Source organism: Filicampus tigris, chromosome 16 (genome assembly GCF_054856515.1).
Source record: "Filicampus tigris isolate MCC_2025a chromosome 16, RoL_Ftig_1.0, whole genome shotgun sequence".
Lineage (NCBI taxonomy): Eukaryota > Metazoa > Chordata > Actinopteri > Syngnathiformes > Syngnathidae > Filicampus > Filicampus tigris.
This window is the reverse complement of record NC_141232.1, coordinates 1138320-1165817: the sequence shown is the minus strand read 5'-3', so window position 1 is coordinate 1165817 and position 27498 is coordinate 1138320. Positions and strand designations below refer to the sequence as shown.

At 48.3% G+C, this 27498-nt stretch overlaps 2 protein-coding genes across 2 annotated transcripts in view; both read right to left on the bottom strand.

Annotated features, from left to right (window-relative positions):
- Positions 1-200: 200 nt before the first annotated feature.
- crebbpb (CREB binding lysine acetyltransferase b) lies at positions 201-21753 on the bottom strand. The gene is made up of 31 exons (XM_086054584.1): positions 20933-21753; positions 17248-17846; positions 15103-15270; positions 14769-15018; positions 13622-13735; positions 12879-13118; positions 12673-12769; positions 12372-12509; positions 12158-12275; positions 11869-12043; positions 11741-11794; positions 11490-11611; positions 11174-11359; positions 10243-10605; positions 9988-10161; positions 9644-9809; positions 8910-9028; positions 8584-8823; positions 8411-8499; positions 7834-7914; positions 7677-7733; positions 7513-7590; positions 7378-7445; positions 7152-7302; positions 6931-7077; positions 6707-6820; positions 6464-6629; positions 5425-5592; positions 5012-5173; positions 4151-4432; positions 201-3475 (listed from the first exon to the last, which is right to left on the bottom strand). The coding sequence occupies exons 1-31, from the start codon at positions 21015-21017 to the stop codon at positions 1109-1111; spliced, it is 7338 nt and encodes a 2445-aa protein (XP_085910710.1). The 5' UTR covers positions 21018-21753; the 3' UTR covers positions 201-1108.
- A 462-nt stretch (positions 21754-22215) lies between these two features.
- Positions 22216-27498, bottom strand: part of adcy9b (adenylate cyclase 9b) — a 30128-nt gene continuing 24845 nt past the window's right edge. The window contains exon 11 of the mRNA XM_086054585.1: positions 22216-26706. Coding sequence (XP_085910711.1) covers positions 25419-26706 — 1288 coding nt within the window. The 3' untranslated portion in view covers positions 22216-25418. The remainder of the gene's footprint in view (positions 26707-27498) is intronic.

The following is a 27498-nucleotide window of genomic DNA, read 5'->3' as shown; positions in this document are numbered from 1 at the left end:
AATCATGGCTTGAAGACAGAGTTAGGGCGTTAAGGTGTAGGTTTGTATGAATTATTCAGACGATATGAATGGATTATCATTTCATGCAATTATTACAAATAAGAACATTAAAAATTTGTGCCGGAAAGACAAATCAAGAAATGGTCAGATAAGTTGTAGAGAAGAGGAACATTGTCAGGCTGAAGCGAAATGACCAAGAGTCTGTGGCACACAGGTTTATTAAACAATATGGTATATAAGTAGGAAATGAGCCATCTTGAACCAGTTTGTACAGTGATTTCTTCTTATTTTCTGCATATTTACAGTGCTGTCGAGCTGTGTGATTTACATTAGAGGACAGGTCATCGTGGATTCAAGTTTAATTGTAAGATACAAAATGACGCGCATAACTCCAAACACAAATCAGCAGTTTCAACATGTTCATTTCTCACCACAAGCAAACGAAGAACAGGACTTGAAGAGAATTCAATGGAACTGAAAGAGAGACCAAGTGATTATTTGTACATATGCAAGACAAATACTGAGCCAAGGCCAGTAAAAAAAATGAGAGAAAGGGGGAAAAAAAAAAAAAAAAAAGAGAAAAATGAACATTCTGGCTTTTGAACACCTGCCTATTGTGTTTGTCTGTGTGCAATAGTTCCTAAATCTATACAAACACGGTAATCCTCCAGAGAGTCTGCAAGCAGGAAGGAAAATTAAGGCTTTCCCAAAGGCAGTCCTTTTTGAAAAATGGCATATTAGAATAAATTAGCCTGGAACAAGAGAAGTCTCCTTGAGGAGACTCCTCCTTGAGTCTTGCTCAACACAAATACAATAATTATTTGCAAAGATACAAAATTAAAAAATGAAAAATAAAAAGGGAGATTTTTTTGAGAGAGGTTTTGTTAAAAAAGTCAATACCAGATCATAAACAAATGAAAAACACATTTCAACAACACAAAGACCACAGCATCAATTCTTGCCTGGCTGGTCTGAACCAAAAATATATCCTTTGTGTCTTCTTTGCAGCAGTGACGGGGAAATCACACGCACGGTGTCGGAATAAAAAGTAGTCCTTTGCTCAGCGGAAAGTTCACAAACCTTGTGACTTGAATTTTCCACCTCTCTGCTACAATCCTTCAACAAATTTCTCCAGCGTGTCCCCCGTCGTGTCCCCAACCATGCCCATGTCAGTAGTCAACCCCCCACGGTTGGGCGTGTTAAGCTGCGGCAGCATGGCGCTCTGCTCCGGCGTCCCCATGTGTCCCTGCTCCATTGGGCCCGACATGGGGCCCCCGATGATGGGATGAGGGGAGCTGGAGAGAAGGGCGCTGTGCTGGGGCGAGGGCTGGGGCTGTATCCGCGGCGAGGGACTGGAATGCGGGGGCTGCTGCGACGGCGGCCGAGGCGACTGGACTGGGGCCGGCGAGCGCACCTGGTTGCCCAAGGAGTTGCCCATGGCTTGGGCACCGGGCAGGTGAGCCGCCGTCGCCGCCGCCTGGCCTTGTAGCATGTGGGGCTGGGGGCTCATGGCCTGCGCCGGCGAGCTCATCTGCTGCTTCAGCATCTGTTGCTGCTGTTGCTGGAGCATGCGCTGCTGTAGGAGGTTCTGGGCTACGTCCATGCCCATGCCGGCTTGGCCCATTTGGGACGAGGGAGGGAGCTGGCCCATCGGCCCGACGCCTCCTTGCATAGCCATCTGCTGCTGTTGCTGCTGCTGCATCCGAAGCTGGGAGTAGCTTGCCGGTTGCTGCTGCTGCTGCTGGGGGGGGAACTGAGCGTGCGGCTGAGGCATGCCTCCCTGTTGCTGCTGCGCCTGCTGCATCCGGTACAGCTGCTGTCTGCGGTAAAGCTGAGGGTTCCCGTTTTGAGTCACGTTCATCAGCTGGCCTTGGGGTCCCATGGGGGCCATAACCACCTGCTGCGGAGACTGCTGCTGAGGGGCCATCCCAGGCCTCTGTGCCTGCATCATGGCCTGCATGGCTGCCGCGGACCCCGGCATACTCTGTGGGTTCTGCTGCTGCGGAGGCGGTGGCTGGTTGGCTTGGTACTTGGCCTTCCTCTGCTTGATGAAGGCGGCCATGAGCTGCGGGTTGGACTTGAGGATGTTCAGGACCTGCTGCTGCTGCTGGGGCGAGCTGGGAGACTTGAGGGTGCGCAGTAGCTCTTGCAAGGCGTTGGGCGCGATGTTACCGGGCATCCCTCGCGGCATGCTCTGCTGCTGTGCCGTGGGCGTCATGCCCTGCTGCGAGGGCCCTTGGGGAGGCATGGCTCCAGTCATTTGGAGCCCCTGCGGCTGGGGCATCATGGCTCTCTGCATGAGCTGACCTTGCTGCACCATGGCGGCTCCCTGAGCCTGCTGGGGGACCCTGACGCCTTGCTGAGGAGGGCCCTGAGGCGGCTGGCCCAGAGGTTTCTGCATCGGATTCTGCATTCCGGGACCCCATTGGCCCTGCTGCATAGTCTGCATCACCTGGGGCCCCCGCATCATCTGCATCTGGCCCTGCATGGGGCCCATCATGCGTGGGTGGTTCATGGGCATCCCGTTCATGGTGTAACTTTGTTGCTGCTGCTGCTGCTGCTGCTGTTGTTGTTGTTGTTGCAGCTTTGCCTTGGCACCCATCTCAATCTGTTTGGCCACCTTCAAGGCCGTCAGCTGCTGTTGCTGCTGTTGCTGCTGCTGCTGCTGTTGTTGCTGCTGCTGCTGCTGCTGCTGCTGTTGCTGCTGTTGCTGCTGCTGATGCAGCTGCGGCGGCATCTGAGGCTGAGGTGGGTGCGGCAAGCTGGGCAGAGGCGACTGCTGCTGATGCAGCGGGGACGACTGGGGCCCCGGTTTGCCCTGCGGGACGGGCGTCGGGGGCTGGCTGCTGCTGCGGCCGTTGTTGGGGAAGCCTTGAACCACCTTGGCGGAACTTGGGGGTGGCGGCTGCTGCTGCGGGGCCTGACTGGGCATGGGCTGAGGGGTCTGCGGCGTGTGAGGCTGCTGCACAGAGTTGGGAGTGTCAGGGGCGGACGAGGTAGGCGGGGACGGCATGGGCACGCCCCTTCCGGCCATGGTGGCCATTCGGCGGCGCATCAGCTGAGCCTGCTGCAGGCGGTGCTGGATCTGCTGCTGACGGAGCTTGTGCTTGATGTTGAGACAGAAGGGCACGGGGCACTTGTTCTCCTGACAGTGTTTGGCGTGGTAGCAGCACAAGGCGATGAGCTGCTTGCACACGGGGCAGCCGCCGTTGGTCTTGCGCTTGCAGCCCTTGGTGTGCTGAACCACCCGCTTCATCTTCTGACACGACGGCAGGGAGCAGTTGGCATTGCGGCACTGGCAGGCGTGGACCAGCGACTGAATGCAGCGCTGGATGCTGAGACGTCGGCTCTCTTGGGGGCTCTTGGAGGACTCGCCGCCCTGGTTGTTGCCGTCGTCGTCCAAGTCCAAGCCCCACTTCACCATCTGGTGTTCGTGACCCTTTGTGTTGTAGCAATTAATGCATAGGTCGTAGTCCTGCGACAGGAAAAAGGAAAATCACGTTATGGGCATAGTAATGCTGCGATAGGGACAGAGACACAACGCAAACGGGGGCACGGGGACACCACCAACAGTAATTGACGCCACCTCCAAATTGTTTTATTTTTAAATTGCCGATACGTAGGTACCTTGATTTTCCAGTTTAGAGTGAATCCATGCATAATCAGGGTTTGGCATATTCAGATTTTTTTTCTTTTTTGTAATTTAAAGCAATCAAGTGTTTTCTGGAGCAATATTAGGTACACCTCCAGTACGAGAGCGAAGGCCAAGCTTCTATATTAAATTGACAGTACGTTTATATTTAAAAAAAAAAAACATAGCTTGTAACTCCCCAAAACTCGTATGTAAAGGTACCACTATATCAATAGCTAAAGCTGTCAATATACTACAAACTACGACCCCAAAACAGTTTAATATCATTTTAAATTTATCCTACGATAATACTCTTCAAAATAAATAGCTTACAGAAATGTGATTCATTTGAAAAAGATGCACCTAAAATGCACATGTATTTAAAAGCATTGTAGAAAAAGGGCAAAAACACAAATTGGTGCATTTTAATCAGATCAAAGGTCCCTAAAAATACAAAAAAGGTGAATTTGTGCATTAGATTAGTCCGCATTCAACCTGATTTGATTTGAAATGGCCTACCTCACAGACGGTGCAGTGCCAGCGAGTCTCCACGTGGTGCTTGCACTCGTTGCACGTGTACACAAAGCGGTCCTGGCCCTGGTTGTGCAGCTCCACCAGCATGCACATGGTGCTCCACTTGCATCGCCGCAACGAGCTGAACTCCCAGTGCTTGTCCCGGGCCAGCGTCAGGAAGGAGTCGCGGCCGTCCATCAGGTCGCATGCCAACAGGGGGTCGGGGTCCATGATGGGAGGCAGGGTGTTGATGACTGGCCCGGAATGAAGGTGGATGACAAAAAACACCTGCGAAGAGAAGAAACTCTGTTTAAAGTGTGACCTCCCATGTCACCTGCTAACAAAATGGATATAGTGGAACCTGCCATGCTCAACGCCTTAGAGATTTCTATGGGCTACAACATTTCTAGCGGTGGGTGGGGGTGGCTGCGACACCTTACAGGGTTCATAATGCAATTTTTTGTTCCCACCACAATTTCAGAAAGCTCCCATGTGTCTTGATAACATGTCCCTGACATTCTTTGGTCAAAATACACAAAGTAAAATGATTTATAGCAGTTAAAATTCACTTATCAAAACGGTTTGGAAGGGCAGTTCTGTGTCATGTAAATGCCTTGTGACCAGGACGACTGGAGCAGAGCTCCATGACATTTTACTATTTGACTATTTAGTGATGAACAAGGTGGAAGTTAAGAGCTGATCAGCTGCTCCAAATAAGGTACAGGAAGTGACCAACTTGAGAGAGTCATTTGCAAAGTATTTAAAAAAAAAAAAACAACAACAATGTATTGCTGAGGTGTTGTGAATTTGAGTCCATTGGTGTGTGCTGTTTGAGAAGAAGGTACACTGAGTTGATGGCTGGCTCACCTCTTTATGCTTTTCCATGGTGGCGTAGAGCTTTTGGGACAGATCATTGGCTACATTGGGCATCCCAGGCTTTTTCTTGTTGGCCCGGCTGACGCTGCTCTTATTTTTGTTGGTCTTCTTGTTGTTCTTCTTTTTGGCGTTCTTGCTGTCAGCGTGGGCTCCCTTTTGGAGTGAAGGCACACGAATAAGAATGTGAGGAGTCACAATTTGCACAGCAAGCAACATTCAAAAAGAGTGATTGCAAAAGTGCCTGAGTAGCTGTTGAAAGCTTTTGGAGGTTTTAGGATGATACATTCTGGAATGAAATAAGAGGACCTAGCATCAGTGTGTTGATTTTGGCAGAAGGAGACCTTTGCTCTCATAAAACCTCTCCCCCCACCCCCAAAGCCGCCCGATCACATTCCCTCCCTCACCTCTGGCGCCTCACAGGAGGCCGTGTTCTCCTCTTTCTTCCTCTCCTCCTCCTCCTGCTCCAGTTCTTTGATGCTCTCCTCCAGCACGTTGGGCCAAAAGTCGCCCTCGAAATACGGCAGCTCGTTGGCGCTGGTCAGCCTGTCTTCTGTAGCTTGCTTAAAAATGTCCTGAATGACAAGACGCAAGAGAACGCGCCAAGTCAAGAGAGTGACTTGCTGTTGGCAGTTTTTAACAACTTTTCACAGGCAGACAATGAGGAAAAGCACAATTGACATTGCGTAGTCAGATGAATCAAACAGGAGATATTAAAAGGCAACTCAAACATCTGAAAAAGCTCCAACATTCATAAACAAAAAGACTATTAGTAACTCTTCACTTCATATAGCAACTCCACACTTCATTTTTGTTAGTCAAAGTGTACGTCATCCTAAAACTTTTACATTTCACCTCATCATTCTGACATTAGCAACAACAACAACAAGTTTACTATAGCGAGGCTCCTTAGATCAGAGTGGGATTTTTTTTCCCTATCAGGGATTTTGATTTTTCATTTTTGAAAATTTTTAAACTGTAGAAAAGTTTTTCATGCACTTCTGTATTTCAGTTTAGAAAGAAACTCATGTTAGAATCTGTAAATTCATTAAACAGCAAAATATTTTTTCAGAAGTCCAATTCCAAACAAATTTCGACATTTAATTCATTCCCATTGTTATTGTAATATTCTAATTTCTTGAGAGGATGAACTGAGTTTATTGTTAGCTCTGAGGTATAATAAAAGTGTGAAAAACAAAATATTCCACTCTGCGCATGTACTCAAATCTATAATGTGCACATTTCAACTTCTGAATTGGACTACCGAAATTGAAGTTTTTCAAAACACTCACATTTGAGATGCATCTGTATTTTATGAGCAATTCCTGAGGTCTAAATGTGCTTTCATATGTTCTAGCTTTCAGTGTTGTTTTTGAGGAAGCATGAGAATTAAAAAATAAAAAATAAAAAAATAAATCAAATTTGATCAAGTCAGAAGCTGCTGACCTTGAAATCGTGCAGGATTCTCTCGGCAAAAGCCTTTTCCAGCATCTTTTTGTACCACTCTTGCAGCCTCTTGGGCTTGGGGATCTTCTGGTCGGGAGGGTGGCAGTGGAAAATGTAGTCGTCTCCTTCACTGGGCGGGCAGGCCCAGATGTGACCCATCACATACCTGAACGGGATCCACATTTTTTTAAGCCTATTACACAACAAATGAAACCATACAGTGTGAAGTTATTGCTCACGTACCCCAGTTTCTTGACATACTCCAGGTATCCAATTAGGATCTCGTGGTAAACTGCAGTCCTGAGCACACGTGGTTTGAAGAAGTGAATACTGTCGAGGTATGATATGTATACCCGCCTACAAAGGAATTTAAAAAAAAAAAAAGAAAAAGAAAATTAAAGCCCCGTAGAAGCATAATCAAGCAGAAATATGACGGGATTGTGATCCTTCTTCAATGCTCTGCTCACCTCGTATTTGGAAAAGGACAATCTGAGCCATACTCTTGGACGTGCATGCCGAAGAAACAAACGTCCACCCCGTCAATTTCTTCAAATGCAAAAAGTGCTTTGGTTCTGTAAGGGAAGCTCTCGACCATCTCGCCCGAGTCCACAAACCTGAGCAGAACAGAAAGTTGATGTCAGCACTGATCCCGCATTCACATAGCAGTTGCAGCAGAAGAGGGGCTGACCTCGACTTCATTCCAGGCTTAATCTCCACCATTTTGTCAGAGCTGGCCACGACTCGCACAAACACTTCGCCGGCTTCTGGGTGGTTCTGTCTTTTCAAGTACTTATTGACTCTGTCCTCAATGTACGTCCCCAACCTCGTCGACTGCAACCCTTTCCGCACAAACAAACTCATTTTTCATAAATTCTCTTTATGTTCTTCGGGTTTCGTGTTGACATTCAGCTTACTTTTGGCTGAAAACTTGTTGTCCTTTTTTGTTTTCCCAGCCCTCTTCAAACAGTTCTCGCAGATGAAGCTAAAAGATAAAAGCGTGTTGAGAGAAATTCCCCAAATTTGAAGCGACGGCGTTGGCGAAGACTCACCCTGACGGCCAAATGACTTCGTAATGCAGCACGCAGATCTGATGCATCTTGCGTCCGCAATCTTTACATTCAACAAACCTGGGACGACGCACATTTGTATGCTCAGCTGTTTGTCCTCAAATCACATCCAGACACACTGTGGCAAAAGGGCAACCTGTACTCACGGTTCAGAGTCCAACATGTCATTTTTCTTCTTCTCAAATTGCTCTTTGGATATCATGCTGAAACACAAAAGAAGACAAAAAATAATTTCAAGTTGTCTTCTGTGAGTCAGCAGGACAACACCTGAGGGATGTAAAATTGAAAAGAGTCCCAACTTACGTCTGCGACTGTGCCGGGTCGTCCCCCAGCGTCACACTGTTGCCCCGGATCTCGTTGAAGCACTTCTCACAGAAGTGATACCTGTTGGTGATGAGGACACATCTGGGTAAACTGCAGCTGGCACAAACACAACAGCAACAGCAGCAGCAGCAGCAGCAGCAGCAGCTAAACTTTAAAAGTTCTGTCTCTTAAGTCGATCATAATTTGTATGAGGAATAACATACAGTAGCCATATATGTGCTGTTTCGGCATTATTGCCTTATGAAAGGTCCTCAATATATTACATTTAAATGCCGTACTTTAGAATTCAGTGTTTTTTGGTGGGGTGAAAGTATCTTCAAGTAACATGCCTATCACCAGTTCAATTCATTTAGTTGAGTGCAATACAATTTCGTCCAGCAGGGGGAACCTGGGTGCTTGTCGTGGGCTTCAAGCATTTCAAGACATGTCAAAGAGAAAGGACAGAACGCGCCCTTCACAGCTTTGTGGAAATCCATTGGGGTACATGCAGTGGCAAGTGTAAGCACTGAGTGCGGTACTTCACCTTTGGCCCCTCTCTGTCAGTATGCAGCTTTACCTGTTCTGATAGCTGTAATAGATGCCATCCCTTGAGATAGTGCACAGTTGTTTGCCGTAGCAGCACAGCGTTTGGGGGGAGAACTCGTACTGCGGCCCAAAGACAACGCACGTCCGTCAGGTTTCAGCGCGGTGAGTAAGGTGCGGCGCGTACGTAGAGTCGCGTCGCCTCACCTTGCGGCTGCAGCAGTAACCCAGCGACTTCATGACGGGCTCAATCTCCGTTTCAAACACCTCGGCGAGTTTGGTGCAGTTCTTGTAAACGCGGGACGTCTTGCGGTTGTACAGCCACGCGTTGTTGAACATGAGCCACACGTCGTCCACATATTGCCACGGCTCCTGGTACTGGCCCGTGTCCAGTTTGCGCTTGATGGTGGACAGGTCGATGGGATTCTTGACGATGTCGAAGTAGTCCTGAGGAGCAAGGAGAGGTTCAGCTTTTGAGGAACCCCCAAAAAAGGACGACTTGCAGGCATTAGTAAGGGTGGATGGACACTGACTGGGATGTCGAGCAGCAGGGGGTCCACAGGCTGTCTGAAGGGCAGGGACTCCGGGTCTTGCCTGTAGAGGGCCTCAAGTGTAGGCATTAGAGCTTGTCTGAGCTCTTCAGGTCTGAAAACTGCACAACACAGTGAAGGCATCAAGAAAAATTCGCTATACACATGAATGCCTGAAAACAAAATATTGTAATTGTGTCAACTGAGAGAAGGCGAATACGGCGCCGCCTTGAATTACGGATTTACTGTCATTCATCGTGTACCAAGCTTGTAACTGAATTTTACTCAAATCCATTTCCCCATTGAAATGAAATTAATTTGTTCCAGAGCACCCACAAAAATCTTTGGTACGTTTGAACTCATTCATTGCAAGCTATTTGCAAAGCAGAGTCCCCCATATTGTCAGCCATTTTTATAGCACTTTAACTTATCTTTCAAGACCTACAGAATTGTGTTCTGTGAAAATAGAACAATCGAACCTAACAATTGAGAGTAGGCTCTCCTTTCACCGCCCCAAATAAAAAATGTGTAGCTTTTTCCATTCTTTAGTAATTAGCAGTCATTTTGGTTTGACCAAAAACACTGGCTCCTGACCAAAAAGTGGACAAAACAAGTTTTTTGTGGGGAAAAAAGATGCCAAGCAGAACAAAGACTTTGACATATGATGGCTCATCACGCAAAAAACAACAAGAACAAGACCTCAAGTTTTCACGTTTTGGCACTTGCATCAAACTCACTTTTTTTGCGGCTCTGAGTAGCGGCAGCACTGCCCCCGCCTTCCGCCTCTTCTTTGGGTTCCGTCTTCACCACTGGCTTCTTTTCTTCAGTGTCCATCGGTTCCTGCTTTGGCTCAGCTGCATCTGTCTCCTCCTTCTTCACCGGAGGGAGCTTGGATTCATCGTCCTGGTACAAGAACAGGGCACTAAAAGATGAGTCATGTCTTTCAATGACTCCTTTTTAAGCAATTTATCAAAAGGTGGTACTCCTTCATTTTGTTGTAAGTTGAATTCATTCTGTGCCACAACTTAATTTACGTCAAAGGTAGCACAGTGTTAGTTAGTCCTTAAACTCAAGGATGTACCTCTACTTTTATGTTGGCTTGCTTGCTCGCCGAATGACCGTCCCCATCTTCATCTCTTACTTCCGACTTGAGGTCAGTGGCGCTCATGTCTGGCAGGTTCTGCTGAGAGTTGACCTCGGCCACAGAGGCCGGGGTGGGCACTCTGTTGTCGATGCTGGCAGCGGCCTGCGACATCTGGAGGAGGAAACGGCGCACCGTGATCGGAGATGGCCACAAGCATTTACTCATTCACAGTCGAGCGGAAAAAAGCCTCACGGGTGTGCTGGGATGTTGCGCCTGCACTGAGGTGGGCTGTTGCGTCTGGCCGGGGGGCTCGGGCTGCGGCTGCAGAGGTGTGAGCGGCTGGGAAGGCTCGGGGGGCGTACTAACGACAGAGGGCGGACCGGGGTGGCTGCCGGGTATGTGGGCTTGGTTGGAGGCCGGCCCACCTGTTGAGGCGGGAGTGGAGGGCTGCTGCGGCAGCAGCGGCGGCGGGGCCTGCGCGGGCTGATGGTGCTGTTGCATTTGGAGGCTGGAGGAGGCGTTGGGAGGAGGCGTGCTGCCCATGCGCGGCCCAGCACCGGGCAACTGGGAGCCCAGGGTGCCCAGCGCATTTAGAGGGAGGGAGGAATTCGCTGGCTGTTTGGAAAAATGGATGGCAATTAGAAATACGATGGTGCCTTGAGACATTTGATTGCGATTCATTCCGGTGTGCGTGACTTGGCCACCAGGGGGCAAAATAATACATTCAAGATTTTCACAACTTTGGCGACTCAGTAAACTGCAGTATTTAGCCATTTTTTGGTGAGGATAAGAAAAATGGACCTGTGATGACTGTTATGTTGTCTGTCTACATGGCATTTGTATTCAAACATTCATTGCTACTGATGCTGTTCGTTATCACATCTATGGCGTTTTACATTATGTGTTAAGCTAAGCATTAAGCTAAAGGAAGGCAAAGTTGTGCGGTTGCTCTAAATCAGCACTGCATTGCATGGTGGGATGTGGTGGCCATTTTGGGCTAACAGTATCCATGGTAAACGTAAACAAGTCTGATGAGGTTCCACTTGAAATTCAAACCGTGAGGATATTTAGGGTCTCAACAATTGAAAAGCGGATTTGCACTTTTTGCTACAATTTTTGGTACGTCACCCTTAGAAGACAGCAATTTCCGTGAGATGAAATGGCAGGGAACACGCTAACTCACCTGCGTAGCAGGCTGCGTTACAGGCTGACCCACGCCCACGTTGACATTGATCGTTCCTCCAGCGGCTGCAGGGAACTGCCCCTGTGGCAAGAACTGAGCCTGGTTGGCCGTCTGAGGAACCAGGTTACCCGCGTGACTCGCCATCATTGCAGGAGCCTGCGGTATTCTCGAAGGGGACATGCCCATCTGGGAAAGGAAGGGAACACGTGGATGAAAATCATCACAGCGGTAGGCATCTCATTGTCTTAATAATCAAAGGCCATGTTTGTAAAAACGAAATTCACCCTTCGGATCAGATGATACTAATAAAACTCACCGCTGGGACGGCGTTCATGTTCAGTTGCGGAGGATGGTTCATGGGCGAGGGAGCTCGCGGCCCCAAGGGTGCCTGGGACATCTGCGCATTTTGAATTGCCATTGGGTTGTACTGATTGATTCCTTAAGGAAAACACACAGTCAATTACAAAGCTGTTTATGATATTGTTGGAAAAATGTGCAACGAAAAAGGCTAAACAAAAAATGGCACTTCCATGATGGTAAATGGCAGATGAATCGGTGTATTCATACCTTGAGGCACCTGCATACGGTTCATCATCTGATTTGGCATAGGCACAGGTCCGTCTGAGGTGGAACAAAATCAACAATGAATCATTTATTGAACGGGCAAAGGAATGGAGAGAGATTTGCCTACTGACTGGGAGGTCGGACAGGCTGGCCCGGGCCCATGGCGTTGGGCTGAGTCATCAGCGGCTGCTGTGGCCCGGCGTTGCCCACCAGGCCGGGTTGCCTCTGGATCCGCAAACGGCGCTTCTCCTCCAGCTCCTTCTGGATCTTGTAGATCTTCTCCGCCAGGAAGTGGTAATACTCGTCCTAGTCAGAGGTGGAGAAAAGAGAAAAGAACTTTCTTACCAGATGGCCACTATGCGTCAACTGTCATTGACGGCTAATCCGGTCCCCACCGAGATAACAAGTTCAATTATTTACCCTGCTGTTGGCCGACTCATACATGTCACCCTCAACCTTGCGCGCATACGCCACCAGGTTGTCCATTCTGCGGTCCTTCAGTGCTGCAGGGTCTGGGGTTGGGAATATGGCTTGTACTCTGGCGAGGTGGGGAGGAGGTTGCGGATTAGTCACACACTGTGTTTTTTTTTATCACACATCAATGTGTCCGCGCACACCAACACACACGACATACAGTTTGTGCACCAAGTGGGTGCGCAGGTCCTGAGTGACGTGTTCATGCCAGGCCTTCCTGACCCCAGAAGCGGACAGGGGGGTGGCGGCGGGCAAGTTCCCCATGCCTCCTGCCACGGACCCATCTGGCAACAACTGACTGCAGGACAAAAAGAAGAAAGGCAGCAAAAGCCAAACCAAGGCAATTTAACTGAGTGGAAGAGGTTGCAACAGATCCAAACCATGATTGTACTAATACATGCAATGCATAAAACCCAGAAGTGCGCCTTTTTCACTATCACTAACATGACAGTTCAACTCACTTGTTGAGTGTGGAGGGCAAAGAGTCGCTGTGCAGCCCAGTCTGGTCTGAAGAGGGCAGCGCCATGCCTGCCGCCATCTGGTTGATCTGACTAGTGCCTGAGAATCATGACCACCAGAAATGAGGCACGTGGCAGAAGGCAGATTATGTTGATTGAACGTAGATTTTCAAAAGGGACGACAAGAAACGTTAGTTTTCCTCGTCTACCTAGTGCGTTCATATTTCGCAGCTGCTGGTGCCCCTGGGGGTTCTGTTGAGCGGCACCCTGGCCCTGGTTCTGAGCAGGGGACTGGTTGCCATAGGGAAGACCCAGAGCGGCATAGGCCCTCTGCATGGAGCTGGGGTCTATGTGTGTGGCTGCGCTGTTGATGGTCGGGGCACTGGGCTGGCCGGCCCCCACTGTGCTGATTGCGTTTTGCAGGCTGGCCCCAGGGGAACCTAGCATGGCTTTAGTGTGGGAAAGGGAAAAAAAAAAAAAAAAGTTAAAACGTCCCTCCAAAGAACACCTGGTAATACTTTTTATTCTTAAACTCAAGCGTGCATTTGTGCTTATTAACAGCTGTCGATGAGCACAGCACTGCTCCTCGCTGTGTTGGTCGCTGACAGGCAGCATGCTGCCTTGCTGGGGGATTTAAATCCGTCACTGGCTCTTTGAACCAATCAGAGAGTAGCCCGGTGTCAAAGCCCCGCCCCCGTCACGAGAACGAAAGAACTAAGCCCCTCCCCCGGGTGTCCCATTACAGGCCCGGCCTTGCATGAGGAATCCCGCCTCAGTTCCACCCCTCGCGCTCAGCTCTGTGCAACCTGCAGATGGCGCCACCTTATACTTTCACATTCACCTGCGGCCAACACGGAGGATTTCCCACCCAAATAAGCAAGCATACAGTGTCTTCGGTTGCTATCTCTTTTTATGTGTTAAACATTCAAATGTCCATAAATACAGCACTCACGCTGCTGGTTTCTCTTGTCACTTGCGTTCTTCAGAGGCAGGCAGACGGGACAGTCGTGCCGCGTGCAGTTCTTCCAATGGGAGATGATCTGTCTGGATGATGCGCAGTGGGCCACTACGGGAAGAGAAATTCAAAGGTAGCACAAGCATGCACTGAATAAGCCGTATCGCTGGCAATTACCCGAAACTTTAAAGAAAACCTTTTTGCCCTCCTCGTTGAAATGTGTCGATTCAGTGCGAAGAGAGAGTTCAAATGCAGACAAGCAGTAAATTACAGGTGTCAAACTCAAGGCCCGGGGGCCAGATCCGGCCCGCAACTTCATTTTATGTGGCCCGCGAAGGCAAATCGTGTGGATCGACTTCACGTTTCTTGCTAATTGTCTTCACTTTTAATAACACTGAGATATGAGCCATTGTAACCAATCCTCCCCTATGAAGTCAAAAATAATTGAAAAATTTCAAATAGTTACATCAATAATTTCAAAACTACCTATCCATAAATTTGTTGTGTATATGTGATCATATAAGGCAATCATATATTTCTATGGGTTCACAGTCATAACGACCCTCCGTGGGACACCATAACTATGGTGTGCCCCCCCCCCCCCCCCCAGAAAAATGAGTTTGGCACCCCTGCAGCAAATGAAGCCCCAAAGGGTAACTGTAACACTGTACAATGCCAGCAAAAGCCGGCATTCTCCCGTCTTCCTCCAAGTGAGCGTTCTGTATAAAATGGGGGGTGTGAGGAAGTTTGCGTTTGAATGGGAAAGCGTGCGCAGCAAGTTGACAAGTGAAAAAAAAGTCATCATCGATTAATAGATGTCGAATTGACTATCATCCCCTAAGTGTCAATGACAAAAAATAAAATAAAAATCGTAACTTATTCGACCATTAGTTTACAACAGAGTTCTGTTCCTACAGCTTGGTTTAGTCAGGCCATAGCCTTGTCTAAAGGTAACAAAGTGCTTTGCCACCATCTTGTGGCATTTATAGACAATTACGAGCCTTATTGAGGGTGCATCGATTTGGATAATCCTGGCGGGACTCGGTCCCTGTGCGCACTCCATATATTTACGGGGGACAAAACGTGCGTAGGCCACTTTCAAAAGCAACAATGAGGGAGATGGCAAGTACTTAAACGCACTCACCCTGACAAGACTTGCCCGCCTGGCAGTGGGTCATGTGGTTGAGGACGTTCTTCATGGTGCGACAGTGCGGCAGAGTGCAGGCCCGCACCTCTCCGTTGGCCTGCTCCTGCCGCTGGCATTTGTGTGCGTGGAGCAGCAGGACCAGCTGCTGCTGAATGAGTTTGCGCTTCTCGGGATCGGCCGTCGGACCGGCTGACACGCCGCCGCCGGGTACCATCCCCACCGACGCCACCTGCGGCTGCATCTGGGGCTGCGACAGCGGGACACGTCTCAGTCAATGTGGACAATCCATAAAATCCACTTTTGGGTAAATAAGTTAAGCGGGCAGACTTACCATGCTGGGCACACCCGCAGCCCCCTTTAGCTCGGACGGGAACTGAGGCAGATTGTTGGGAAGTGCTGCCTTGTTCTGGAGTTGTTGGGCATTGACACCCGCCGGCCCCATCTGCTGGATCGCCGTTTGAGCGTACTGCTGGCCAAACGGAGCTCCTGACATCCCCATCTAGAATAGGCAGACGGCACAAAGGCTGCTTAGAGCATCTGCACTGACGACATACAGTAAGTGATGATGCAAATGCCTAGCTAAGTTTCAAGAGATACCATCTTTTTAAAGTCAGCGTTTCAAAACCCATGCAATTTTGCATCAGCGTTATGGGCTTTTTTTTTTTTTTTTTTTTGCCTTGTCCTCCCGTTGGTCGTGCGAGCAGTCAGTGAGCACTACAACAAATGTGAGAATTTTTTTGCGAGACAGCCCATTTACCAAAAGTAAACAGATCACACATTTTAGAGCCACAACTGCAATACCATGTTACCCAAATATTTTTGCTCCATCTTATCAAAAATTGTGAATCGCATAGTGGCCGATGCCGACGACTGGCAAATGAGAAGAACCTGCTATGCTGCTGCAGCTCAATCGATGAGAAGACATCAAAGAGTCGTTCAACTCAAAGTAAAATGTTATTATTGCTCTCATGATGTCAAAAAACAAACAGCACGAAGAGCGCAACTGTTTAACTACTAATTGTGATTGAAATCATCAGAAACAAAGAGCTACTGCGTCGACGCTACCTCAGATGACAAAAGTGCTGGGTGGACTATTCTGTGTTGGTGCCGTTCACACAGAACAGCGACACGCAGATTTTACAGGCAGCGAAAAAAGGGCTCGAGAATCAGAGTTCCCGATCCGATTTTGCACCCCGACATCATTTATTCCTTTGATGGCTTTCAGTATCCGTCTGTGGCATTGCCTTGGCCTGGCTGCCCACTGTCAGCATTAGTCAGGAGAACAAGCAGGCCCGTCCCATTGAAGATGTGGGCGGGGACACGCGGAGCAGAGAAGAGAAGAGAAGAGGCGGCTTGCTAGACAGCTGAGCCGAGCGCTGGGCCGCAAGCCGCCCCCCCCCCCTCCAAAGCAAGCACGCCTTGCCTGATGCCTCGCTAACATTCACAGCCGAGCATGACTTCCACTTCATCTCGCGCCCACTTGAATCATCTCCATTTGCTGGGGCGTCAGCGGGCCTGACACGTATGTACAACAAAACTGATATGAGAGGAGACGCCGCTTCTTGGATTTCTCCTAGAATGGCTCCCGATTTTTCTTCAGCCACTTCCCAGTTTTCAATCACATCCTCCACGCCAGCAAGACCACAATCAGCCCCTCTAAACTTGATTTACAGCTCCATTATCTTAAGACCAAGAGGAGCGAGAGAAGCACTAGACTGAGACAAATGGATGGGGGGGTGGGATAAATAAATAAATAAGAACACTTGTAGATTGTTCAGCAAGACTAAAGCGCAACGCGAAGCAGAGTGTGTGAACAGGGCACAATCCTTGTGCCACTTTTCATTTCAAATTCACTTGAGTAGTGGGGCCACATTGAACATATTGTAAAGTTAAAAAAAAAAAATGTCTGACTTGACTTCTCTTTTAATAAGCAAACCACACAACTTCAACCACAAAAAAGGCCTGCAAATATCCCACTGCGGGGCTTATTTTTCTCATATTTGTGTTTCCTTTAAAATAGTGGGACGTTAAAATGTCGTATTCGTCGTATTCAACGGCAACACACTGAAATGAATCCAGACCAGAGTTGAATGAAGCCGGCGCGTCTTCAGAAAGTTCATCTTTCGACTCCTCTACTCGTGTCTGTGGACACGATTCACGTTTTTGCCGCCTCCGTCAGCTGCACTCGTCAACCCGACCGTTCGCAAGACGGACAAGGTTAAAACTGCGAGCGGGTGAACGCACAACAGTGATGGCCGATTATTCTTTTCATCTGCGCGGGTGGACGCGCGCGCCCGCGCACACACAGCGTCAGTGCGAAGTAAGTAGCGAAACCCCAAAAATCACGGTGTGCGTACCGTCCCTTGCAGAGCATAGCCAATGTCGCACGCCTACCTGATACTTGCACCCAGGCAGACTAACGATCAGTGAAGGGATTTTTCTGCCCGTGTCAATTGTGAAGACATTTTGCCCTCACCTTATTCACGTGCGCAGCTTGCTGAGGAGTCAATGAGTTGTGGCCGGCCAACTGCGAGCCTCCTTGGGCGAGCGTCTCCGCCAGCGCGCTTCCTCCCGGCGGCCCCGCCATGCCTTGGCTCTGGTACTGCATGCCGGGTCTCCCTCGGCCCGCCGGTCCCAGCGCTCCGTTCATCACCTGTCCGCTTGGGCCCAAGACGCCGCCGTGTCCCTGCCCGCTGTTCAACAGGGCCTGATTGAAGCTCATGCCTCCGTTGCCTTGTCCCGCGGCAACGGCTACTTTCTGGCCCTGCGGAGACGGATGATTCGGAGAGCCCTGCCCGAGCGGACTTTTCCCCAGCACGACTCCGAGCTGGCCTCCCAGCACGCCTCCCTGTTGGGGGCCGGCCGAGTTGAGAGAACTTCCCAAGATGGAGGAGCTACCCGGCCGCAGGAGCTCGGACAGCTGCTTGTTTTTGGCGGCGGCGTCCGGGACGATGGAGTTGAGCCCCGGGCCCGATCCGGCGCCGCCGTTGGAGGGCATTGCCATCTGGGACAGGTCTCCATTGGGGATGAGCTCATCTGGAAGGTCGTTTTCCAGGTCAAACAGGGACACCAGATCTAGAGAGGAAAAAGGCAGAGTGGTCAGACTCCGTACATGGACATTGTCAATTGACCAACTCAAAGTTTTCCAAAATGGAGGTTAAAGCATGTTAAAAAGCTGTTTGCAAAAACAATCAACAAATGTGACACGGTTGACACCAAAAATGTTTTGGGGTTTTAGGTCCTGAGATTACTCTGGCAACAAGTGGTTCCCCACACATGTAACAGCGGGCCGAGCAAGCGCCAGTGCTGGCTTGGAACTGCGGCCAAAATTAGCGCAGTTGCTTGGATTTTTTTCCAGCAAAATGACCCACGTCCGCCGCCGGTGCCAGGCGAGCCGAGCAGCGAGCGCAGAGGGAAGGCTCCCGTTACATCAACGCCGGGGGGCATTCACCGCAGGTTCCCGGTGCGAACATCCAATCGCTCTTTGACGGCAAGAAGCCAGCAAACCCTTGTCGCTTGGTGTTTTCTAGACAGAGACGCGCGCACGTGATATTTGTCACGTCGCGAGGTCGCTCTGAGATTGCGCTCCGCCTGCATCGAGCCAAGCCATTGTTTGGAAGTGCGTCAACCGAACCAAACGGAACGCTGGTTTAGCAAAAGGATACGACTGAGACGTAGTGGGACCACCACAGAAAACAATCATTTGGCCATGGCTTTCCAGTTGTAGACAAATGAAATGTTTTTGGGCTCAGCTGTGAATGGATGTGCGATGTGAGATATGACCAATGTAGAGTAGACGGAGACTCGGCTTGATGCTCTAAAAGGCTGCAGGGATAAGCAGAACGGTTAAGTGAGCTGGTAATCCACCGCCTTCAACCGCTTCCTCAAGGCAATGTGTTCCACATCAGCAGAAGATTCAGAGAAGCGCCTTTGCCACGCTCGGGGGAAATCGACACACACACACACACACACAAACAAACACACCCCCACACACACACACACAAGTCGGAACGCTTGAATGAAACTCCAGCGCATGTCGGCAAATCAAGCTAGCCAGAGGCGCCCGCGTTTGACATACACACCAGCCGCAGGGTTCGGGAAGAAAGCCTGTGCTGGGAGAACGTTTGACCATTTTCTCACCCCGTGCTAACAAGCTCGCTCGGGCACGGCACACTTGTCACCCAATTTACGGAGCCCTTGCGGAAATGAGCCCGCGGTTCTGTCCCATGCAAATGAGGCACTGCTCACCCCACCCCCGCCAATCACTCCAAACGATAAATCGATGATCAAAATAGCCGATGATCCAACAATTAGTTGTCGATTAATGATTGGCCCGGGACAGTTTTAGCATTAGCTTGTAAAAAGCAGCATTAGTGAGCAGAATCACCATCTGTAAAGACTCCAATTTTTTTGGGTGAAACATTCAGTCTCACAGGTGATGCACAAAGTTGTCGTGCAGGTTGGACAGGTGACACAGACCCTTAGGCTGCTTTCTCATCTCTGTGCTGTTTTTCTCCACTTTGTAGCTATTTTTAGCACCCGGTTGCTGGAAAACTGTTGTGAGAATTCGAGGTGGACATCAAATGCGCTCGTCTTCCGCCGTGTCTCAAACTAACCTTGAACACCGTAAAGGTTTTGAAAGGGCGTGAATGTGAGCGCCGTTAACGATTGTTTTTCAAGAGTTGGGCCAGCGAACACACGTCGTCAGACCGAACGGTGAAGGTGCCAGCAAAGTGGAGAAAGCAAAACTGTACCGATGACACCTTTTTACAGCCAGGAGTCACCACGTAGACTTCAGCAGGTGTGTCTCCAGCACATCACTTGCGAGCGAGCGCTAGCTCGCCAGGTCATTTCCAGTTGTAAATTTGGCTCAGCAAAAGAGATGAACTCTGCTTGGGTGGTGACGGAGGGCCGCAGCACGTCAGGGAAAGACAAGTAAGCGCCAGTCAAACAAAGCGTCAGTTCCCCTTTCAAAGTGTGATTTTTCAGAACTTGCGCCACTCTTGAGAAGCATCTTGTGTTTCTTTAGACTCTATTTTGTGGTTAGCACAAAGACTTACAGTAACATGGCATTCATGTTCCTGCGCATACTGTATACCCATCAGACTCGCCATTTCTTCTTCGTCTCTTTGTCTCGTACCTACGCTCTCCTTCTACATAGTGCCCCTAGTGTTCAGAGTAAGACAGGTCGGGTACGTGCAGATGAGCATTCATACTGTAAACGCGTCACATACATATCAGATCTACATACGAAAGAGCCCCAGGTCGGATTTGAAAAAAAAAAACAAAAAAACTGTACAGTTCACCACACTGCATGAAAAAAAATTGTGGTATGGGGTGGCATGCGGGCAAAAAAAAATCCAATTGAAACTGTACCAGTGCAAAATGAAACCTTTTGGAAAAAAAAGAAAAAAAAAAAAAACATGTACAAGAAGTTGACATTTACAAATGGCTAATTGAATAATTACGCTATCACAGAGTTCAATTACAAAGTCCACACAACGGATGTTGATCCCTCTCGAGGCTCTCGCTCCTCGGATCTCCAATTTTTGCTGTACTTTCTTCTCTCGACATTAATTGCGCTCATTAACTCACTGAGTGAGTTTAGGGCTCCTGTGCAGGGTGTGCTTGCTTGTTATTTAGGCAGCCTAATGAAGCAACAATAACCATGCGTTGGCTCGCCCCTATGTGGTGGCTGACTACTGGTTGACAAAGTGCTTGATTCCTATGCAGCAGAGCTGCATTTCAAATGTAAATGTCGCCAACAATCAGGTTCATTTAATAGTGACAACCAAAATCCCGATCACAAATAAAATTCGATTAATTGTGCAGCCATAGCGTCAGTGAATCCTAAATTAAACGCACATACATCAGTCAATTTACACAGTATTGGTGAATTAGTTATTTTCCACTACATTAGCCCCGGAGGATCATTTCTGAATGTTTCTTATGTGCAAAACAAGCAATTTCATTCGTGCTATGGAAATGAGCAATGTTAATGGATGTTACTTGTCACTTTGACTGTGTCAAAAGTAGCTCGGAGAGCCGTCAGTGTGACAGAGACGGGGGTGGTCCTGTGACTTCAGTGTGGCATCTTCGTCCCATCTCAGTGACATCTTAACCCTGCTGACAAATCAAAAGTGAAGCGAAGCAGCACTCACCTGGGCCGTCCGACGCCGAGAGAGGTGAATTGAGTTTGGGTCGCTTTGCAGTGGGGGGTCCGACATCCAGCAGATTGTCAGCCATTCTGGGTGCTCAGCCTGGGGTGGTCCCACGCTTCTTTTATTCTAATTGCTAACGTTCTCTTATGACAGCGCGTCAAATGGAATCAATTGAACGGGCTTGGTTTTTTTTTTTCCTTGTGTGGCAAAATGCTGCCCGGGGAGAGGAGGTTTCAAAAGAAAGGCAACAGCGCCACGCTTCGCCGCCGAAGATCACCCCATGATAATCCAACATCCAACACCCACATAATTATCCCCAATAACCGCATCCGAAACTATCTGGCGTCGAGGGCAATAAATAAAAAGCAATCAGGAAATATTACGCCAAGCCAACGCCAAGCCATTTCTGCGGCGATCGCCGGGGACGCGTCCGCGCGGAGTCATTTTTTTTCGCCGTCGAAACGAGCCCCCTTAAAATCCACCTCCGGCTCCGATAAAAAGAGCAAAAATCGAAAAATATTTCCTTTGAGGAGGATTATTTTTCCGGTGGCTGTCGCGCCGGGAAATCCGGCGGCTCGAGACGGACGTACGGCGAGAAGCGGCACTCGCTAAAAGGGAAATCAAATGTACGGTGGGCTTTCGGCACGACAAAATGCCCGGTAGCCCTCACATGTTTGCATTAATCCTCGCCGGAAGAGCTCGCACTTCGATTTGGGCCGACAAAATGCCGTTCGGGGTCCGATCTGGGTGGCTCCGCTCGGTTTTTGGACAATTAATTCTCCCCCAGAAATCCCGATTCTGAGCCGCGTCAAGATGGCGGCTGTTGATTCCTACGATACAAAAAGTTTTTTTTTTTCTTCCCAGCTAGACTGTGGGGGAGGAGGGGGGGCGTGCAAATGACGTCATGACGCAAACCTGTGCTCCACCGTGCATCACGTGGACGTAAGACAAATTGCTGCCGTAAAAATACTACATTTCGAAATAGGTACAAAAACCTAAAAAAGTATTCCTAAAATACTTTTGGGGAGTTAAAATATTTATGTACAAAATTAAAAAACAAGACGCAAGCTCACCTTTTCTATACCTTTGAATACTCTTTTAAAGCTCAGGAAAAAATATGAGATAAAAAAAACAAAAAAAACTTTTTTTTCTCAATACTTTTTATTTTTCTGCTAACAATCTAAATAGGGCTTAGGGCTTACGACAAAATTGCAATTGTAAGAAAAATCAAATCGACAAAAACATTTTTTTATGCTTTTGAAGGAAATACTGTGAAAGAAATCTTAAAAATAAACTAATATTTTTAATACAGTACTTGAAAAACATGCTATGATACAAATGATTCCAACTAAATACAATGTTGAAGATGTCATTACTTGAAAATGTAAATTTTGCCTATGTGTCCAGACGAACTTGTATTCATGCTTCATACTAGCACTGCTTAGATACCATTGCAACAGAGTCATTGTGAGTCAAAGTGAGTCATTGTAGGTATTAGAAAACAAACAACTCATATAACACAAGTACATCAACTAATATGCTTAGATTTATGCAGCCAAACATCATTTAAAAATAGGCTTTTAAGAAGACTTGTGTTTGTAAGAAACTAAAGCACAAATTTATGGTCACGGTAGGGAAGCAGTTCTTTGTTGTTGTTGTTTGTTTTAGTTTTTGGGTATGGAGCGAATAGCAAAATAGCTTCACCCATGCCTCACATCCCATTCATTTCATGTTGAATAATAATAGAAAAAGTAATAAAGTAGAAATGGGAAAAAATGGGTTGTATGGCATATATTACAGAAAGCTATGACATGACTTTATTTAAGGTCAGCTTTGTTTGCATACTAAATAAATGCACTAATACCAAAAAGCAATCCAAACAGTAACAGTAAGTCATAAACAATGAGCGTGGCAGGATAATTGCACTGCCTAATGTTTACATTTAGAAGTATCTTTATTTGGCTAGTTGGGACTAGAAAAAAAAGACTGACAATATATTGGACAGAGAAGGTAGAAAAAAATGCTAGAAATTATTACAGCTAAATAAGTGAGTCCCTTTCAAAACACACACACACACACACAATTTGACACATGTGCAAGCAAACTGTACACTTACTATACATTATTCCAACATTGTTAAATGAGCTAGTCCTTTGTTATTCAATACATGCGCAAAGATAAATAATAGAAAATGCTCAGATACTGTACAATACAAAGTCATACTTGACAGTAAACTGAGTATATAGCATGTGCAAACACTTTAGAAACAAGCTATGATGATCGCACACACCAAAATCAGACACGCGAGAAACTCTTTTTCAATGCAGATGAGACCGCGATGACACTCTTTGGCATCAACATTTCCCAGCATGCCACTCTGCTGGCTCAGAACGTCGCTTATGTCAAACAACAAACATCTTAAAACCCATGTTTACAGTCCAAAAAGCAAAAACAAAAAAATGACCCACTTACAACACTTATCAAAATATAATGCTAATGACAACAATTCAGATTCAAGTCTCATAAAAAACACATTTCAAATAGTGTCAAAATGAGTAAAGAATAGATAAATATGCACTTTACCCAAAACTTACTAAGTACTTATTCTCGGATTACTGAAGTTTACCGTTACTGCGGTAATAAATAACACATTGGGGTGGGAATTGGGTGCTCATAAGAACAAAATCCCTTCGACTCCATACGCATTAGTGCGCTCAAAACTATAAACTACAGACATAAATACAAGACGTAATAGAAAGTGGGTGGGGGGTTATGACAACACAAGTCAGCTGTGTATGGCTTGTCTATGTGACGTGTTGCGTATGTTCACAATGACTTATGTTGAAAAAAGGCACTACTCAAATACATTGAAAAATGTCCATCAGTTACATAATAGAGTTCATGTTGTGATAGGCAGGTAAATGAAAGGCACAAGATACCCAAGACAATACAAAAATATGTACGGTACACCACCTAGGGTAGTGTCAATGATACACGACTTTATTTAAATCAGTCAAATGGGCAAAAAGTTATTTCGATAATATCGCTCATTTTGGTTAGTTTAGGACAGTCTGATTTGAACTGTTCGATTGTTTAGCCCCTGAGCACACAATCCATGTACGGTAATCAGAATAACTTCAGATAACACAGTGGAATCTTTTTGGGCCTTCCTTTCTTTGCTATTTTGCAAACACAAAGGAAAGCCGGCGCCGAGATTCAAACCCAGAACATCACGACGTGTTAATCACTATCCATGTAAAACCGCACTTGGAGTAAACGTCATACAAGTGTAAAAACCCGTTTTTGGGGAGGAAACTCAAGGTGGATGAAAGGAAGTATGAGGAATTTTTTGAAAGGCCGTCATACGCGAAAGCGGGGGTCCAATGTTAACTTTACATGAACGTCACACAGGTGACTTCAGTACAAATTCGGGGTAGGCAGGAATGACACGCTGTGGCTTTTGAGGCATGTTTTTCCCGCAAAGTTTCCAAATAGTAACTTTTACTTTGGAGGCTGCATCGTAATACTAACAATAAAGGAAATCAAGGATGTACGAACGGCAAGAAAAAAAAAAGCATCCAGCTTCTATGATCCCAATAAGAGGACAGAAGATTTCCAGTTTTCCCGCAATAATAATTAGAGAGCTGAGCTTTGCTCTAATCCAAAACTCCATTCAACCACTCTAAAAGGTGTAGTTTCCTGCTTCGCATAGACAAGAAAGAGTTTCAGCCGATCATTTCCAGCACGCTTATTAGAGTCCAGAGGGACTGCCGTGTTACTAAAAAAAACAACAACAAAAAACACACTATGAAACGGCGTATTAAAAAAAAAGTTCCCTAGTCAACCTTAAGCTTGACGGGGGATCTTGTTACGCCGGAGGTAAAAACACAAAGTCACACGCCATGTCTACTGTACATGCAGTTACGCACACTCAACATGCAGCTCCACCTCCACCAGTCTCTTAAACAGCTTTGGCGTTTTCACGACGAACAAGGAAAGCATTTAACCATTGTAAATCGCCGAGCACTTTCCGCACGTAAGGTCAGCTGTTTGCTATCAAAGGCAAAAAACAAAATGGCTTGGAAAGCAAAACAGTTATACATCAAAAGCATTTTTGTTCCCTTTTAAGTGTTTTTGGAAAGAAAAAGGCTGGAGTCTAGAAGTGATTCTATTCTAAAGGCACTTAAAAGAAGACAGATTAAAGGTAGAGAGAATCAAGTACGCGGTTCGTCCTGGCGCAAGCCGCTGAAAACGTCAGCCGCTCAAGTTTGCAGCATCCAAAAACAAGCTTTCCTTTGGGCTTTTCCCTCCTGCCTTGCTTCAAATGCCAAGCGTCAGGCGGAAGAGGCCACTTGAACCCAATTCTAGAAACAAATAGGAAGGCAAGCTCCCTAGTATCCAGCATGTCCTCGGCGCACATTATAAAGTCAGCAAAAAGGTTGGCCACTCCTGGCTGGCAGGCTTGTGAGAAAGGTCTGGAAAATGCTTAAAGTCTGTTGGAATCCTGCCGTTTGGCGGGCTTCACCGCCACCGAGACGACGAGCCGGTTCCGACCGGCCGCCGCTGGCGCCGGCGGCCCCTCCAGGTTTGCCACGTGCACGGACGTCAGGCCGCTGTGCGACGCCGAGCGCCTGGCCCGCGCGGAGGGACGGCGCTGAAGCCCGTCGCCCCCCCGCTGGTGGCAAAGGCCCGTTTTGGCCGAGGAGCCGGCGCTGGCGCTGGGCACCATGCTGCCGGCGCCGCCGGCCGCCGCCGCGCCGGGCACCATGCTGGCGATTTCGTCGGTGGGCGAGCGTCCGATGCTGCCGTCCACCTGCGCTCGGATCTCCGGCGACACCGACAGCTGGTACTGCGGCACGGGGCCGCCGTCGCCGCATTTGGGGTAAAGGAAGGTCTTCATCTGTCCTTTGCCCTTGACGTTGACGGTGCCGCGGTAGTCAAAGTCGTAGTCCATGGCGCTGAGCGCGCAGTAGCTCTCCTCGCTGACCTGGACGCGGCACTCCACGCCGGTGGTGTCCATGCGAGAGGCGATGTTGACCGTGTCCCCCCAGATGTCGTACAGGAGCTTGGTGGTGCCGATGACGCCGGCGGTGAGGGGCCCGTGGTTGAAGCCGATGCGCAGCTTGAAGCCGAAGCCCAGCATGTTCTTGTTGAAGTCGTCCACCACGCGCATCATTTCCAGGGCGAAGTCGAAGAGGGCGCGCAGGTGAGCGTGAGGATGGGCGGCGTCGGCGCACTGCTGGGCGTTGAGGCCGGCCGCCGCCATGTAGGTGGCGCCGATGGTCTTGATCTTCTCGATATTGCCGAAGGCGGGCGCGCGCAGCAGCTCGTCAAAGTCGCCGATCAGCTCGTTGAGGACCCGGTAGCACTCCTTGCCGCCTTCGTAGCTCTCTTCGTAGAACTCGCTGAAGTTGACGATGCTGGCGAAGATGACGCCCACGTTGTCGTGGTTCTTGGAGTAGCTCTGCGTGACCTTCAGCTGCTCGGCCACGTGGATGGGGATGATGTTGCGCAGCAGCCAGTCGGCCTGGTCCCTCATGTTCTGGATCTTGATGCGGTGCTGGTCGGCCTCCACGTTGCCGTGGTAGTGGAGACGGTAGCTCACCTCGAATTCCCGGTTGAGGAACCAGACGAGGAGGAGGAGCAGGAAGAAGGCCACGCAGGCCTCGGGGCCCAGCGGGTCTTTGGCCTCGCCGTTGACGTCCGCCTGCGTCTCGGATTTAGCAGCCGAGCCGTTGCCGCCGCCGCCGCCGCCGCCGCTCTGGTTGTCGGACCTGCGGGAGAGACCACGCACAAAGTCTCGGCACAATTTCAACTTCGATTCTACAAATCTTTCCGTGACACTGGATTCATTTATTCCAAACAGTCTTTTCTTCTTATTGGCTTCCGAGTGCATGTAACCTAAGTGCAAGGTGTTGTGTTCTTTTTTTTTTTTTTTTTTGTCCAATCAAATTCCAGCCTCTATGTGCTGCGATATGAATCAAATCTGCCCAGGGCCTTCAGAATCAGATGTGCAAGCTGGCTTGAACTATATGAGCAGTGGGACCCTTTTCTTTAACCAGTCACAGTTGAGATTGATCCTCACGGCAGCAGAGCGCTTACCCTCGATGACGTCAATATTTCTATCATTCCCCGTCCTCCGATTGGTTGGTCGGAGCAAATCTTGTTCAAGGCATCATTACATATACCAAATCAGCATCTCAGGTGAGTATTAGTCATATATTTTATGTATCGTTTTGATCATGTTGCTATCTTAAAGGGACAAGGTGTTTAGATTTTTCAATGCTCATTTTAAATAGCCACTATTCATTTCAACAATCTGCCCAAAAATATGCTCTACCACACCGACGTAATCAGAGGTGAAGTCATCTCGAATTGTATTCCATAGGGCGCGCCTCCCCTACAGGAGGCTGCCATCTTTGTGCTACGGATACTCGAAGGGACAAACTTGACGAGCCTCGTTCCTAAGCATCGTGGCGACGTGTATTCGCTACAAGTCGTTTGCGATGACATTTTGCTCGCACCTCTGCTGAAGAAACTGTTGGTAGGTTGCGCCGTGTGCTCTC

Excerpts from the sequence above, each read along its gene's own strand:
- crebbpb (XM_086054584.1), bottom strand. The coding sequence starts at position 21,017 with ATGGCTGACAATCTGCTGGATGTCGGACCCCCCACTGCAAAGCGACCC. Across the intron at positions 11,612-11,740 it reads CCGTATGCAGGTGCCTCAAG|GAATCAATCAGTACAACCCA; the intron begins GTATGAATACAC and ends GTTTTCCTTAAG. Across the intron at positions 6,821-6,930 it reads TGTCCTTTTCCAAATACGAG|GCGGGTATACATATCATACC; the intron begins GTGAGCAGAGCA and ends ATTCCTTTGTAG.